This window comes from Salarias fasciatus, chromosome 20, assembly GCF_902148845.1.
Source record: "Salarias fasciatus chromosome 20, fSalaFa1.1, whole genome shotgun sequence".
Taxonomy (NCBI): Eukaryota; Metazoa; Chordata; class Actinopteri; order Blenniiformes; family Blenniidae; genus Salarias; species Salarias fasciatus.
In genome coordinates, this window is record NC_043764.1 from 25554093 (window position 1) to 25570016 (window position 15924).

The 15924-nt window shown below is 43.6% G+C and overlaps 1 protein-coding gene across 1 annotated transcript in view; it reads left to right on the forward strand.

Moving 5' to 3' along the window:
* cpne5a (copine Va) overlaps positions 1–15924 on the forward strand; it is a 77875-nt gene that overhangs the window by 5504 nt on the left and 56447 nt on the right. Inside the window, exons 2-5 of the mRNA XM_030118134.1 lie at positions 5991–6031; positions 6835–6881; positions 13933–14036; positions 15207–15246. Of these exons, the coding sequence (XP_029973994.1) occupies positions 5991–6031; positions 6835–6881; positions 13933–14036; positions 15207–15246 (232 nt within the window). The remainder of the gene's footprint in view (positions 1–5990; positions 6032–6834; positions 6882–13932; positions 14037–15206; positions 15247–15924) is intronic.

A 15924-nucleotide genomic window follows, 5' to 3' on the forward strand; every position in this document is an offset into this window, starting at 1 on the left:
CTTAATCAGAGCTAATAGTGCTCCAGGCCAGCCTCAGTTTGAATCCAATCAGTTGTTTTTCATTGAATTTTAGAACTTATTTTTTTCTGTTTTCATAATATTCACCACTTGGCGGGAATGAGCTCTTTCCAGGTACTCTGGCTTCCTTCCACAGTCCGAGCGTTGAGCTAAACGGTGAAACCACCTCATACGAGTGTCTCCTGCCTTCATCCATTACAAACTGGCATCGCCGTCAGTCCTCATAACCAGACGACGGGCTCAGAGTGTGTGGAAGATGGGTGAATGGATAGAAATTTACAATGGCTGTAAACGTAGTTTAATGTGTGTTCGTCTCGATGACAAGACGCCCGCCGGCTCCGCAGCGTCATTTAGCTGCTCATGAGAAAACACACATCATTTTTGTTGCAGCATAAATCATTAAAATGTAAATTTAGGCAGACATCGAAACAAAGACCGTTTGAAAACGCAGACTTTGGGATGAAGGAGCTGGAAGGTGCTGACATAAACTTAAATCTGTCTCCCGTTATCAAAATCTGCGTATTATTTCAGAAGAAGACACTGAAATTTAATTCAAGCACGGATTACATATGTTATCAAGTGTTTTCAAATCACCTGCTCGCTCTATTTTCAGGACGATGGGATTGTTGTTGTTCAACTGAATGACAGAGACATCATCGAGATGAGGAATGAGGGTGTTAATTAACTTCATAGCCAGCTGGCGTGGAGCATGATAGCGAAGATATCTTCCTTCGAAGCGTCTCGCAAACCGAGTGTCGGAAAAAATAAGCATCGAATGTGGATTAGCTGGAAATAGCCGCACAAATTGTTTTAATTGACTCAAAGTAAATTGCTCCTTGTAATCACTTTTCTCGTGTTTCTTTTGTAAAATCAAATAAAACGGATTTAGTTTAAGCCTCAACTATTTGCTGAGGAGCTAAACGGGATGTCTATCCGTGTGTGTGTGTGTGTGTGTGGTGACGTGGTCCCACCGCTGAACACGTGCACAGCTAGTTAGTGTTTGTCAGTTCATGCTCATTATGGTTTAACACCACTTACCTGTTGAGTGCTGCTCTCACCTGCCGAGGCTCAACATGAGTCCGGCACCAATTAGAAACAGCTCTGTTCCTTTATTTCTGCGCCATAAGCTGCACTCACAGCTACCTCAACCTTCACTAACATCAATTAACGCGACAATATCTTCGTGTCCTTTGTTATTTCCGTCTCCGTCGAGCTTGACCCGGCCGCTCGGCTTCACACTTCACTGAATCCATCTAGAGTTATTTCTCGCTCTCTTTTTAATGACCGGCTTCCATCATTTTCACAACCAAAATATGTATGAGCTTAGGAATGCGTTACTGTGCCTGATTTGGCTCCTAGTGTACAATATCAAGCCTTTTATGTTTCCAGCCTGTGAAGCACATGGGAAACGGCTTCCTGCGAAGATATTTGGCGCTCGGGTTTTCTCAGTTGGAACAGAGAGATGAAGGGAAATTGATGTGAATTCACAGCAGAATAAGTGCAAAGTGTCCTGCCAGGGGTTATACCAGCCATATAATATCAGTGTGGGCATTTCCCCAGCTCCTCACAGAAGAACAGCCTTTTGTCTGCACAAACCTCTGGATGTCACAGCGTGCAATTAGCAGTGGTATTATTCCCAAGACGGACATGAGTTCCACACCAGAGCCGGTCCGAAACAGGGAGCCAGAGCACGTGTGCGCTTCCATTTATTCTCCCATGCAGCAGAAGAGCCGGACTGACATTGCATCGGTGCCCGGGGAGCGCTCCCACTGCAGGTATCACGGCCCTGCACAGATCCCAGGTTGAAACTGAATAATTAAGCAGATGGACGAGAGAAAGACACCTGGCGCCGTCGCTGTGAGAGTCAGCAGATGGGTCTGTCACTAATAACGGGACCAGATTGTCCATTCAATATCACGTATGGGTGAGTATTCGCAGATCTCCACAAAAGAAACACTGCTACACATTGTTATTTATCCCCATCCAGGGAATCAGTTATGCAATGCTGGCAGATTTTTTTTTTTCTCCCCCAGTGATTATTTCCAGTAAAGAAACGACATTTCTTTATAGCATACTGGAGATGACTCCCTAAGGAGAGGGCTGATTATTAGTGGGATGGCTAACCTCTGCAGCAACGTCGACCTTCCCTGTTTGGGTCCTTGAATATTTAACCCCCGAGGGCTGCTTAAGGGGGCATTAGACAGAAAGCAGACCCAGTGACCCCGTAATGCAGGAGAGGAAATCAACGTCTGCCCTCAGTCAAAGGAGAGCGGGGCCATAGGGCAGCCGAGAAAGTGAAGCGACAGAGTGGACCTGAAAATGCAAACCATATTTCACTTTCCCCTCCGAGCCATCTCCATTGTCTCTGATGTAATATGGAGACGCTTCCCCTCCGATCCAGACGGCGAGCTGACTTTCATCTTCGCATTTGTCGTTTCCTTTTAAGAGGCAATGGAGCTGCAGCTCATCGGCCGGCCCGATCCAGCACTGTTTAAAAGCACTTTCCACTGAATTAGATGCGATTTCTCCAAGGTGCCAATTATGATTTCAACAATGCTAAGAAAGTGAAGGAGAATTAAGGAACTGCACACAATAGCGCGCTGTGGGTGCAGGAATTAATTCCTACATTTCTTAGTTTAATGATCAGACACGTTGACCTTGAGGTGCTAAAATATCTCCGGGGATCCGGCTGAGAGAGGAAGAATGACTCCTATGTATTCTTTTAAATTGGACGTCAGCAGCCAGACAAGCTTTAGAGGTCAAACCTCCGTCACGGTTTCAATTATAAGGCTAAGGAATTTAGTTTTTTTGGAAGAATTATACAGCCGGTGTGGGTTTCCTGTTGAGATCTCTCATAATTTCATGGTATTACTCTATTGTATTTATTAATTCAAGTGTGAAGAATCAATAAGTGGGAGCTTAATTCACAACTGAATGAATCGTTCTTGGTTGAGGCTGATTAAACTCTATTAAATTTACTTTTTGGCAAGTGAGATTAAATTAAATTTTCAGTAGTTTTGTTCGTTAACCATCTAATAATGCACTTCAGATTAATGTCTCACTCGCAGTACAATGTTGAATGTTCCTCTGAAAGCTGCCCTCAGACTTTTAATGAAGGTGGCGAGATCAAGAGGAATACGTGACGTTCTCCATTTTCATTAACGTATATCAAATGAGACCATCGTGGAAATGCTGTGGTCTGAAACAGGGCTGATTCATGAAAAAAATGAAAAAAAGTGGCGCTGTATCTAATTACTTTTGTCCTACTTTCAATGAACTTCATCAACAAACTTTTCCTACATCAGCTTTGGGTTTAATGATCCTCTCTTATCCCACTGAGATTTGTAGTTAGAAGGAGTTAACTTGTGGAACAGGCAGCGTTAGTTCAGTGAAGGCATCCGGATTATCCCAGACGTTAATACCCATCCTGCCGTAGCCGTGTGTGTGTGTGTGTGTACGCTCGCCATGTGCACACTGAGATGTGGTGGATTAATTTGTATTGGTGTATAAGTCTGTACACTAATCATTTCTACTCCTGCTTTAACAAATTGAGGCTCAGCGATTTAAATGGGAACTGGCTCTGGACGGCAACGTGAAACAGGACGTGGTGTTTGACTGCTTTCTTGTTATTCTCCATTTGACACGCTCTCCGCCGCGCTGCGAGATGGGATCAGGTGATGGACAAGCTAATTGTCGCGGGGTAATGGATGCCAGACAGAAACAGGTGGATACAAAGAGGCAGTTAGTCATGGAGGGCTTTGTTATCTCCAGTGATAATTACACTGACAATTTTGCAACTGTAGCCGGGTCGGCCCCGAGGCTAGCGCCAAATGAAGCCGCATCTGTCGTCTACCCTCCGATCGGGGGGGCGCGTGTGCAGGAATGTAGAGTTACGCGCACGCCAGCGACGTCCCGCTTTCCCGGACCCGGGCTGGAAGTCTCATCTATATTCATTGGAAGGCGGCCGTCCCCCAGAGGGACGGGGATTACACTGAAATGTTATTGACGATGCTCACGATCAAGATCCGGAAACAGGTCGTATTTACAGGGCTGTGCGACACACCGATATGTTAATGAGTTCACTGCAGCCATCAAGGAAATGTCTCTCATCTCAAATGTTGGATAAAGTGATCTCTGATAGCGCTGTGATAGATATTGGAAATGGAAGGTCTGCTTCATTAGATCGGGTGCAGTGACGGGATTGGCTCCAGCCGCTGGGGGAATTTTCCCTCTCCCTAAAAATAAAGGTGGCGTGAATAATTTTAATGCTGATTGCACCCGTTTCCTTGAACGAGCCGGCGGGCCAATCAGAGAATCAGACTGCTGCGAAGGATCTGTACAGTAATCAACGTCAAAGGTGCTGAGTGGTGTTTTCACAGTGAGAGAGGAAGAGCGAGTTCCGGATGAGCTGCGCTGCTACTGATCAATGAGTGACTGCAAACACACACCATTCAGATGTAAAGGAGATATCTGACCTGCCGTGGATCTGTGAGGTGCTAAATGAGATTTTGCTCAAGGAGTGGGTCATCTTTAAATCAGAAGGTTGCAGGTTCGATTCCCTATCTGGGAATCATTGGGAACTGTTCAAAGCCATGGAAAAGAATTTTATATTCAGATATACGGTGTACTCAAAAGCACGACTCTGAACCCAATGTACTTCATCCAAAAGTCTGTTGTTTGGCACAGTGTTCAAAAACAAAAAGTGCTGACAAGGAGGGTCAAGAGTGGAACGTTTCGGTGCAATCTTTGACAGAACAGGACGAACTGGCAGGAAGACAAAGGGAGACGAGGACTTTTTCTACACGAGGGAGGGGAGAACAGGTGAAACTAATCAGGGGTGGAAGCCGGAATGAACTGAGCTAACTTCATTTTCACAATTGTTGAAGCTTCTTCTCTGTTTTCCAGCTGGATTAGGAAAAAAAAACTGATGTTCTGTTTAGATCTGACTTTCTGTTTCGGTAATATTTGATCAGTTCTACCTGAAAATCATCATAATTCTTCATTCATCAGCTAATTATCCGCTGACTCAGTCGTTTAACTGTATCGTCCAAGTCCCAGGCTACATTTTGATTATCATTTTGGGCAAAGCAAAGCAGAAAAACACAGAACATTTGCTGTATTTCTTTGTCCAAATCCATGATAATCAGTTTATTTTTCTTCATAATTAGTTTTTTGGAGCTCTAATTTGGGTCCTTTGGGTGAGGTGACTGATTATTATGACAGAAATTGTGTTCCTCGCCAGCTCTGCCTACTTGGAAAATTTGGTTTGTGTGTAATGGCTCGAATTAAAGAGAGCTTTCTCAATCTTCATCACGCTCTTACTTTTTATCCTCGTGGCTTTTTCAGTGACTCTATAAGAACATGTATTTAAGCCCTATGACCTGCAGTTTTTCTGTGACCGTTACTCCAGCACAGCCTGGATCTCATCTTGTTTGGTTTTATAAAGACGCAGATGAACTGGCTTCAGCAACCGCGAGCAGACCTCACTTGACTCATTTTTCTTTTTTTTTGACACTCCATTTTCAGATTTTTGCCTTCTCTGTTCTGACCTGCTTCACTTATATGAATTAAATCAAGCCGGCTCGCGGTTTTTAATCTTTTTAAATGAAAACTGTGAAAACGGTGAATGGTTTGCCCTTGGTAAAGGTACTGGCTGTCTGAATGCTTTGTAGTGTCAAACATCTTTTGTGAGTTGTTTCCACTGGCCCGCTCTGCTTCTGCGTCCTCTTCGTCCTTTTACTGGGCTTTAATGCTGTTATTGTTCTTCTCACTTGAAAATGAAATTATTTGAAGGGCAGTGTGAAGCTGAGTGTGTTTGTGAATAACCATGGAAGTGTTTCCCGTCTCTTTCCACATTAAAACGGAGACGATGGGAAGCACTTTACGCTGCTATGACCTGAGACGGACATTTATCTGATGAAAATGAAAACCTGCCGACCTGATGAGGCTTTCTTGTGTTGCTTCTCTTGCAGAAACCTCTTGGACCGGGACACTTTCTCCAAATCTGACCCATGTAAGTTCGGCCGCTCGGTGTTTCCTGCAGCGCGCCCCACTGGCTCCTCTGCTTTTACAAAGCTTTCTTTTCTTGCTTTTGCTGAGCTCAACTTTGATTCAGTTTACTCTGCCATTTCAAAGTGTTCCCTCAATAACTGCATATCATTTGCACAGTAATGTGACAACCTTTCCTCCCTGAGAGCTAAAGTACCTTAATGCATGCAGCGTGCAAACACCAGCCTCTGAATACAAATGGCCGTCTTTTGGTGAGACACATGGGGAAATGCCATGAAGACATTTTCTTTGATACTCCCAGTGGGCAAAAAAATGGAGGAGACATTTACCATGATATGGAGAGGGTTCAAGCCCTTTGTGTAAAAGCGCCACTGGGAAAATATCACATTCAGCCTGTTTTGTATTCACACGGAGATGAACCCCGGGATATATGACGGGGCGCGATGTGTTTGCACGCCTCGGCTTCGTTTGAGGTTGAAGAATCAAATAGAAATCAGGAGAAACCCACGGATACTGTGATATTGTGTTCCGATCGCTTAAATTGCATTCCAGAAGCTTTCCATCTTTATCCCCCCCCCCCCCGCCACCCCATATCTGAGCTTTCCTCTTCACGCGTGGACGTCATCCCCGCAATCATCACGCCTGCCACTTCATTACGCCGTCAAGGATTCTGAGGATAATTAATGGTGAACGGCGGTTAAAGAGGGAGAAAAACAAACATCGTCTGAAGAAGCGTTTGCCGCTGAATGAGATTGTTTAATGACGGCGTTTGCTCTCCTTTTCTTCTCCACCCTCTGCCTGTTTCAGTGGTGGTGCTGTACACCCAGGGCGTCGAGTGTAAACAGTGGAGAGAGGTAAGAGATCACAGTCCGTCAACATGTCTCAATCGGCTTGTTTCCTCTCTGCAGACAAACCCCCCCACCCACACACACACACACACCTCCTATTTCTCAAGGTAAATGCAGTGAGTGCCAATCATTTGCTATTGATTGGCCCTGTGAGCGCCGGGCTGCTGGTCAGCACTGTGTTAGCTGTGACTGATTGACTGATTAAGGTGGCAGTTACAGGTATCGATACAGGCCTGTCCCCTCTGGACGCCGGCCACCGGGCCGTGATCAGACCAGAGAGGCAGATAAAGCGGGGAGAAGCTGCGGCCAGGCAAAAGGCCGTTCTGGGATTATTATGTGTCTCCGTAACTTTATTGGTTGGAATATTATATATTCTTCCATAATTTCCCCATCGTGGATGCGACGCTGCACAGTGGCTCATATTGAGCAACTGTTGGCTGTGAGTTGTTTTAGGATCAGCATCGGTCGTCACAGTAGAGACAGTTATTCTTCATGTGGTCCAGAAAAGTCATGCATCCACGACTCAATACTCAGAGATCACACAGAATATGCAAAATCGTTTAAAACACACTTTCATAACAAGGTTCCAGTACAGAGAGAATCACAACCAGAGCGATAACAAAAAACAAACAAACCCGTAGCTTAAAACAAAATAGATGCAGCATAATTGCAAATTATTTTTGACAACTGCACTCCCACTTTCCAATATTATTATTGTTAGACTATTCCAGTGTGCAACAGCTCTTTAGAGAACTGCTTTTTTTTAATCAGTTTGCAACAGCGGTAGGCTAAAACTACAGCTTGAAGCGTGACTGGGATCATAATCACGTGTTGCTCTTGTGGCTCTATTGGGAAAACAGGAAGTTCAATACTATAAACCAAAGATGTGTGTGTGTTTTAACCTGTGATGGACCGTCAGGGTGTGTGCTAGACCTGTCTGGATGGATCAGTATAGAGGATTTATGGATGGATGGATGCATGGATGGATGGATGGAAGGCAGCATCTCTGCAAACAGCTGGATGATTAATAAAACATGAAGATGTGAGATATTGCAAATCTGCTAATCAGAAAGGCTGCGATTAAAGTTGCCATTAATCATCGATGTAAAAGTCTCATCTTTGATTGATGAGGCATTTTGATCAATGGAGCGAGCCGAGGCTCTCTCTGTGCTGCAAACCGACAACAAACAAGCTGATGAAGATCGGTACAATTCATAACCACCAGAAAGTGGATTTCATCAGGTTTGCTGTGTAATGTTTTCAGACCTCTGTGTTCCTTTAATTTATGGAATATTTAATGCAGCTTTTGAGTGTTGTTTATTTGCTAAATGTGACTTAATTCAAATTCTGAGTGCTTACTTGAAGGTGAAGCCTTTTACCGCTTCTCCCTCGATTGACTTCTTGGCACTGATATTTGCAGAGAATGTTATGAAGGAATTTGTATCTTTTCAGGTCTTATTTTTTACTTAGTGAGATTATCTTAGCAACAATAATATTATGATTTAGTGGAAAAAAGGGACTACGTATTTTATGTCTTCCCATAAAGAAAAACACACTGAAATGCTTTTTAACTGTATTTTGACTCCACAGTGTGTGACACCTTCATCATCATCTGTGTTTGGGGTAAAGTGCATTTTAACAAGATTTGGGCATTTATATAAAAAGTATTAACTCCACAGCAGCAGTTTATATCATGGATTTTAACATTGAGTGGCTCCAAATTGTGTTTAAACCATTCAAAGTGCGGTTTATCCCGATAATTTACCACCATTTGTAGTAATCAGTAACTTCTGATTGCTAACAATAAAAACAGAGAACATTTCTAAACTAGAATTTGGCACTCAGAGAGCGCAGACCTCCGCCACAGCTCAAATCAGTCACCAACAACAATACTCTACCTCTTCCGGGGCAGGGTTATAGATTTCATACAGACGTACATGACCTTGGAAATGTGTAACTGAAAGAAACTACAGAAAACTGGATGTGAAATGAGCTCAGAGAAAAGGTCAAACCTGGTGCCTTTGCTTCTGTATTCAAGGGGTCAGAAAAAGGCAGCCATTCAAACTCCACAGTTTTACAGTGTTATGGAAAGTAAAGTAGTTTTGGCTGAAGACAGAGGAAGCACAGCGGCAAGTTACACAGAGTGGACGACACACTGTGAACACAATCAGGAAAATAGCAGCAAAAATCACAGCTGAGATCGACGGGAATCCCAGATACAGCAGAGTTCAGAAACCAGTGGAAGCAGAGGGGGAGAGGCCATTCATAAACCCAGATAACAATCCGAGGTACCAGCTGCCTGTCAGGTGCAAGACCGAAAATCCACCGAGCACCTCTGGGTGTTACGGAGAAAAATCATCACTGGTAACGGCGCTGTGCTTTTGATAAAGTGAAAACTTTTCTGGTGCAAATGTGGAGAAAACTTTCATCACAGCTGTTGAGAAGAGATTTCCAAACAGCTCTGCAAAGCTAACGGACGACAGACTCCAAACATTTTCCTGACAAGTGTGCTTCCACTGACATTTTTAAATGCCGAGTAATGGCTTCTCAGAAGTTGTGGAAATAAAGTGATTTGCTTTGCTGGAGTGACGAGCCGGTCGTCACAGCAGGCGAAGGAACGGGGAATTGTTCCAGAGGCTCCAGGTACGAGCTGGAACGCTTTGAAGTGAATGTCAATAGAAAAGATCACAATGAAAACGGTGCTCTGAAAACTTTTTAAAAACAGCTTCTAAGATGGAACTTTTCAAACACTGATTTCCTCTGTCTGTGTGACTTGATTACAAAAACAGCCAACAGCTCCCACTTGTGGCCCCTTTCTAGACTACATCGTTCACAGCGTTAAGTCCATTGCTGTTAAAACGTGCAACTTTTCTGAAACGAACACTTGAAGAGTTGTCGTGTAAACGCGGTGTAAATATTTGATGTGATTTCTTCTGAGAACCCGATCGATGATTTATTTTTAATTTTGTTGAGACTATAATTTACAACAACAAAACCCTTCCATCTATGGGAAAACAGAAGCCTGTTTCGACGAAAAGCAATTACACACCACCTTATTACAACTCAAAACAGCCATGCTGAAGAGCTGTGGGACGGAATCTCTAATCATGGTTTTAAATTTGCTGCTAAGTCGTCATTTGCATGCAGACCTTCAGCCAATCTTCTGAAGAAATCAAACAAGGGGCCGGTTATATATGTGATCACAGGTTTCCTTGAAGCAATAGTAATAAAATGGGAACGGCCGAACATAAAGCGGTGTGTGTCTCATCATCCTGGCCGGTTGTGATCCAGCCTCTTCATTCAACCTACAACAAAGACTGCAAAAGCTGTCACATGTAATAAATCTGAGGACAGAGTGATAAACGGAAACTAGACAGATAAGAGTGCGGGCAGAGGCGTGTCCATACATAACATCGCTATAATCCAGAACAGACAAGAAGAAAGCCTCAATTATCCGTTCCCTGCTGAGCATAGAAAATTAGCTTTGTCTCCGTATAAATATCACTTTTTTTTTTTTTGGTTTTAAGCTTTCTGATATGTCTTTCAGCATAAAATTTAAAAGTAGCATTTGGATTCAGCCAAATACGAAGATATTCGTTCTCCAACATCAGCTACAGAGTTGATATGCAAACAATTATTGAGAAACTCCCATGTTCAGTCCCACTTTAATTCCTGTTTGAGTGCAACTTAAGTGTGGAAATAAGTTATGTAACCATGACAAGAGAAACATTAATCCCCCCACCCCCCCCCCCCCACCCCACACACACACACTGCTGTCTTTGTTGTGTCTCTTCATTGATCTCCCAAATTGCCCCATTCATTGTGTTTTGGGTGTCTGTTTACACAACAACAGAGAGCAAAAGAAAACGCAGCTTCCAAGGTGCAACTTTTCTGAAACACTGCTACTGAGCATGCACACCACGGCCCTAGCAAATAGTTCTTCTGCACATATGTGATAAAAACAACCTTTTACCTTCAGAGCGTCGTGACTCCCAGTTGACTTGGTGGTTTTAGAGTTGAGGGTCACCTGAATTAGAAATCCATCCAGCTTGTCTGTTCATATGAATGTCCCTGCACTCACATTGTTAATGTTTATAGCATAATGTTCTCTGCATGTGTGGTTTCATCACTAAAACAAACTACAGCACCCACTAGTGGCCCAGCATGCTCACTACATTGTTTTCAATGATTCTGCCATTTTTGTGGGGTTTTCACTAATGGGGCCTCAAGCTTAATGCAGATGAAAACATGCTCAAAAAAGATATTGTTTAGAAGCTGATCTACAACAGTACACACAGAGGATCGCATTTGAATAAGGTGCAATGTAAACACTTTTTATTTAAGTAATGTCTTGAATATATAATGTTGAGATTATCTCCCAAATGTACCAAGTCATGCACAGTGCGACTTATCATCTCTGAAGTGGTTTGTATTCTTTAAGATTGAATCTGTTTTAGCAGCATTTGATCCTTGGTTTCAAATCTGCTTATCCTCCAGCAGAGACACTGCAGTGTCTGTGGTCAGAAACATTTCCTCAGCCGGCCCTCCTCGACTTCTGTCAGCAGACTTTATGATAAGAAATTTGACCTTGCAATGGATCATCTCCTGGATTCTTATTTGTCTTATTTTTTCAAATGTATTTCCTGTAATGCTTCAGTACGTTTGATAAATCAGTCATTCCATGGTAAGAAACACAAACAAATGAACATAGAATTAATTCAATTTTCAGCAGATTGTCCTCATGTAGCAGTTTCTGATGCATGCATGAAGCCCTCATTTGAATACTCCTGCACGTGATCTGAATTATAAAGCTATTCTGAGCAAAGGTTTGCATGAGCGTGCACTTTAGTACTCTCTATGTTGAATCTTCGAACACCAGGCCCGTAGTCAGTCATACCTCTTACTCTAGCATTAACCCTGTTTGTTTTATAACTATATCCCTACAGGTCCTGGGTCATTTCTTCTTTCGTCAGCTTTTCTGTAAGCCAAAAATCGAATGTAAATACTTTTTTTTTAAGAAGACAGTCTTTCCTTCAACTATGACAGTTGAAAGAATTAAAAATGTACTTGAGCCAATAATTTTTCTCTCACATCTTGCGAGGATCTTCGGCTGGCCTCCGCTCCCAGAAAAGCGAGCCTTGATACAGATAGCATCCTCAGAGGAGTTATTAACATGCAAATGTAGATGTGCATCAAGTGCAGTGTTGAGGCGAGAAGAGCCTCCCACACCTGTCACCTCTGGTTATAGCGTCTCACCTCCAGCTTACAAACTGTGGGTGCTTCCTGAAAGAGATACGGCCCCGTGTCTCAGCGCCAGTGGCAGCTGGCTTTGTAAGCAGCACAGTCAAGCTGTGCAGTATTGATAAAGCTAAAGCGCTCTTTTGCCCTTCTGTCAAGTAACGTGTTCTTGTTCTTCGGGGAGAAGATATGGTCTGTAGGAGCAAGTTTCACTGTGCCACCGACCGGCTGTAATCCAATTACTCTTCCGTGGCACAGAAGTCCCCCATCAACTGTTCCTCATCAGCACTAGACTTTAGAGACAAATGTTAGGGGTTCGTTGTGTCTTGATGGCAGTCGAGTGTATTCATCAGGTCTCTCTGACTTTGGTCAGTGTATAAAATTGCAGCTTCAGCCTATCACTCTGTCAGCACATGTCTTTACAGTCTTAATCTCCGGCTCCCTTGTCTGTAATTACTCCTGGTGCATGACAGGTTTCCCCCCCTGTCTCTCCTCACTCAGCTGAGTAGTTGGCACAATATAACCTTCCTAAATTCAAGCAAAGCCTGGCCTTTCCGCTTCCAATCAAACTCCCCGGCGTTAATCTCTCCACCAGGATGAATTTTCTCATGTTCTGGCACACAATATTTTCTCTTTATGGTTTAAAAAAGAGGACGGGCAAACTGCTAGCGCCCAGATATCTCTGTTGGGAGGTCCTTTTACTTTACGCTGACAGTTAATTGTCATGCTTTGAACCCTGGGCTGTGCGGACTGACCGTGTACCTGCCAGGGTAGAGATAATGTGTTGAGTGGGAGATCCTCGGGTGGCTGTACACTGATCCAGAGCTGATTCTTCCTCCGTTGTTAAGCTTGGCCCCAGACCATATGCTATTTCCCCTTCTGCCGCTACATTCAGCTCCTGTCAGCTCAAACAGACTCTCGAAGCTCGTGAAGTTTCCACCTTTTTAACATCTCTTCAAACCGAACCCTCACACTTTTTACGAGGAGAAACACGGGGGAAGGCACTGATACTTTCATAGGCTTAGACGCACTTTCATGCCGGATGGCAGGTAACACTTTGGCAAACCCTCGCTCCTCTCAGACTGTCATGCGCTGCACACAATCCCGCTCAGCTGTCTTTCAATTAGCATCGACATCGATCCCTCTTAAGTATTCTGTCACCGCAGTGATATACGTCTGCTCCCACATCAGGTCCCACTTTAGGTTGTACCCCTGCTGGATGTAATCACAGTGGTGTGAGCCTGTAATCCTGCTGTTTCATCTTCTAATTAAACCCCAACACTGCTATTATTAATTCACTGTGTCAGTTTATGGCAACACTTTTTACGGAGGATGTTTTATTTATGCAGCTCAACATCAGCTCTCTGACTTTGAATTATTCATTCTGGATACAATTAGAGTGTGTGTGTGTGTGTGTGTGTCTGCTGATTTGTTTGCGGCACAGCAGGTTTTTCCTCTGTAACATCTGTGCTTTGCTCTCTGTATTAACGAATGGAATTTGCCGTATTTTATCAGGTGTGTTTGCTCCAGGTGTGTTTTTCTCTACCCTTGTCTCTCCATTTGCAAATCCTCCGCCCCTTTGGTTTGAGCGACAGTGTTGTGAGTGTGGTATCAATCATGCGTGCCTGGTGGAGGCGGAGAAGTCGAGTTGATGCTGTGCGATCATTGACTTCTAATCAGATTGGATCACATCTGAAGTCACGTGTTCGCACAGCGGTCGGGCAGCAGATGTAATTTCTGCATGGTGCATCGTTTCAATGCTGTTTGCTCACTGCCTTTAACTTTTTCCCCACTTTTTCTCTGTTTGTTTTTGATCTAGTTTGGGAGAACGGAGGTGATAGACAACACGTTAAACCCAGACTTTGTCAGGAAGTACATCCTGGACTACTTCTTTGAGGAGAAACAGAACCTGCGCTTTGACGTGTGAGTTATTCTGTTGGATTTCGTTTCTCTGAGGACACAAACCCCGGTGTTTGTGTTTCACATGAGCCGGCCTCTTTTAACCCAGTCCTGCAGTTCCTCCCTCTTCTCTCCACCGCAGGCTTAACATCTTCTCTACTCTAGTCATCAATCTCCATCTTCTCCCATCCATCTCTCTCTCTCTCTCTCTTTCTCCTGTCTCTCATCTCCTCTCTCTGACTCACTCTCTTCCTTCCTCCTCCTCCTCTTCCTCGTCACAGCTCGGCTCTCTCCTGAGGAATTATTCATTGGTGCGGTCTCTCAGTAGTCATTCGTTGAGGGAGGATTGGTATAAGGGTGATAAATATTTCATATAAAGTTTTATCCTTAATCTTCCTGCTGCTAAGCAAAGCAAATGTCTGAAACCAAGTTCCATAAAACTCGCAGGGACCTCTGTCCTCTCTCTCTCTTCCAGCTCTTCCCTGTAGAAAAGGCCAGACGAGTGAGTGGGTCAGGAAGGTGCTGCTTCATTTTCAGGCCACCCGCAACAGACTCTGATCAATTCCTTCATTCCTTCTTTCCTCCCCATTTTCATTTCTCAAGAAAAGGAGATGTGCTTCCAAAAATCCACCATCCTCTTCATGTGTGAAATCCCCTGCGGTCCTCCAGGACGTACCTGGGACCGAGCTGGGGCTCCCCGAGGATTTTCACACGCTTAATGAATTCATCTGGTGTGTTATCATGATACAACAGTAGTACAGGAAAGAAGGGAGAACGTCCCCTCACAATTAGTGTTGCTCATTTACATCTCTCTTTTATCACAGAGGTGGGAACAGGGGCACTCTCAGGTTTAATTACTTCCACATTAAGTTTGACTGGCAGATGCTCCAAACTTTCCCTGCATCGGTAGATTGTTTCGGTATCTCCCCCCTGGTACGAGGCAGAAATTACATTCATAAACTGTGAAATGACTCCCTTAATTAACTGTCACTTTATTGCTTACGTGTTTTTTTTTCTTCCCGGCCAGTGCTGTGTTACTCTCGCCCCCGACCCGGGCGTGTGATTGACAGGCAGTAAATATCCACACTGCAGCAGCCAGAATCTGTTAATCAGAGTCACTGGTAATTTGTCAGGTCTTCTGTTGTGTGAGCAACACCCAAACCTCTGTGATTTGTGGTTCCCTTGTCATTTCAGGTATGATATTGACTCTAAAAGTCCAGATCTGGCAAAGCATGTAAGTGAAGAGCCTTATTCATGGCTTATTGACCCGACTTTGCATCTCAGTGCATGTGTGATATTTTGGTACTATGCAAACCAAAGTTTATAGCATCTAAATGCTCAAATATATTTTGAAATAATGAGTGCTTCCTCTGCCAGATTGTTTTTTTTTATGATTGTCTTTACCTCCCATCTGCTTCCAAAATGATTTATTTTATTCCTCTAGAGCAATGATCACCAAAGTTTCATTTGCAACTGGCATAACCTCATTACCCGTCTTTTTAAAACGAGAAGTGAAGCATTGCACATCATTATCAAAGCTATTCAAAGCATTTCCCTGTGTGCTCCGTGGTGCTTTTTTGTGATTTAGCATTTTAAGGCATCTCAGAGTTTTTGCAGGACAGATTACACCCATTTAAAAACAGCAGCGATGCTTAATTGGAGAACATACATTCACAGGAACAGCTCATTAACTTGAATGTATGTTGCCGTCATTTTTTAATGCTGAAAGCTTTGATGAATCAGCTCCTGTAATGCAGACAGCAAACAATATATTTGCAGCGCTGGGTGGTTTGCATACTGCTGAAATAGTCATCCTCAGATATGCTTCTGTCATGTGGTGCTCTCAGTGTTTTTGTGTTGTGTGCCATTCTCTGCAGACAAATCGTTCCCTGTGTGAAGCTCCTTCTGCTCC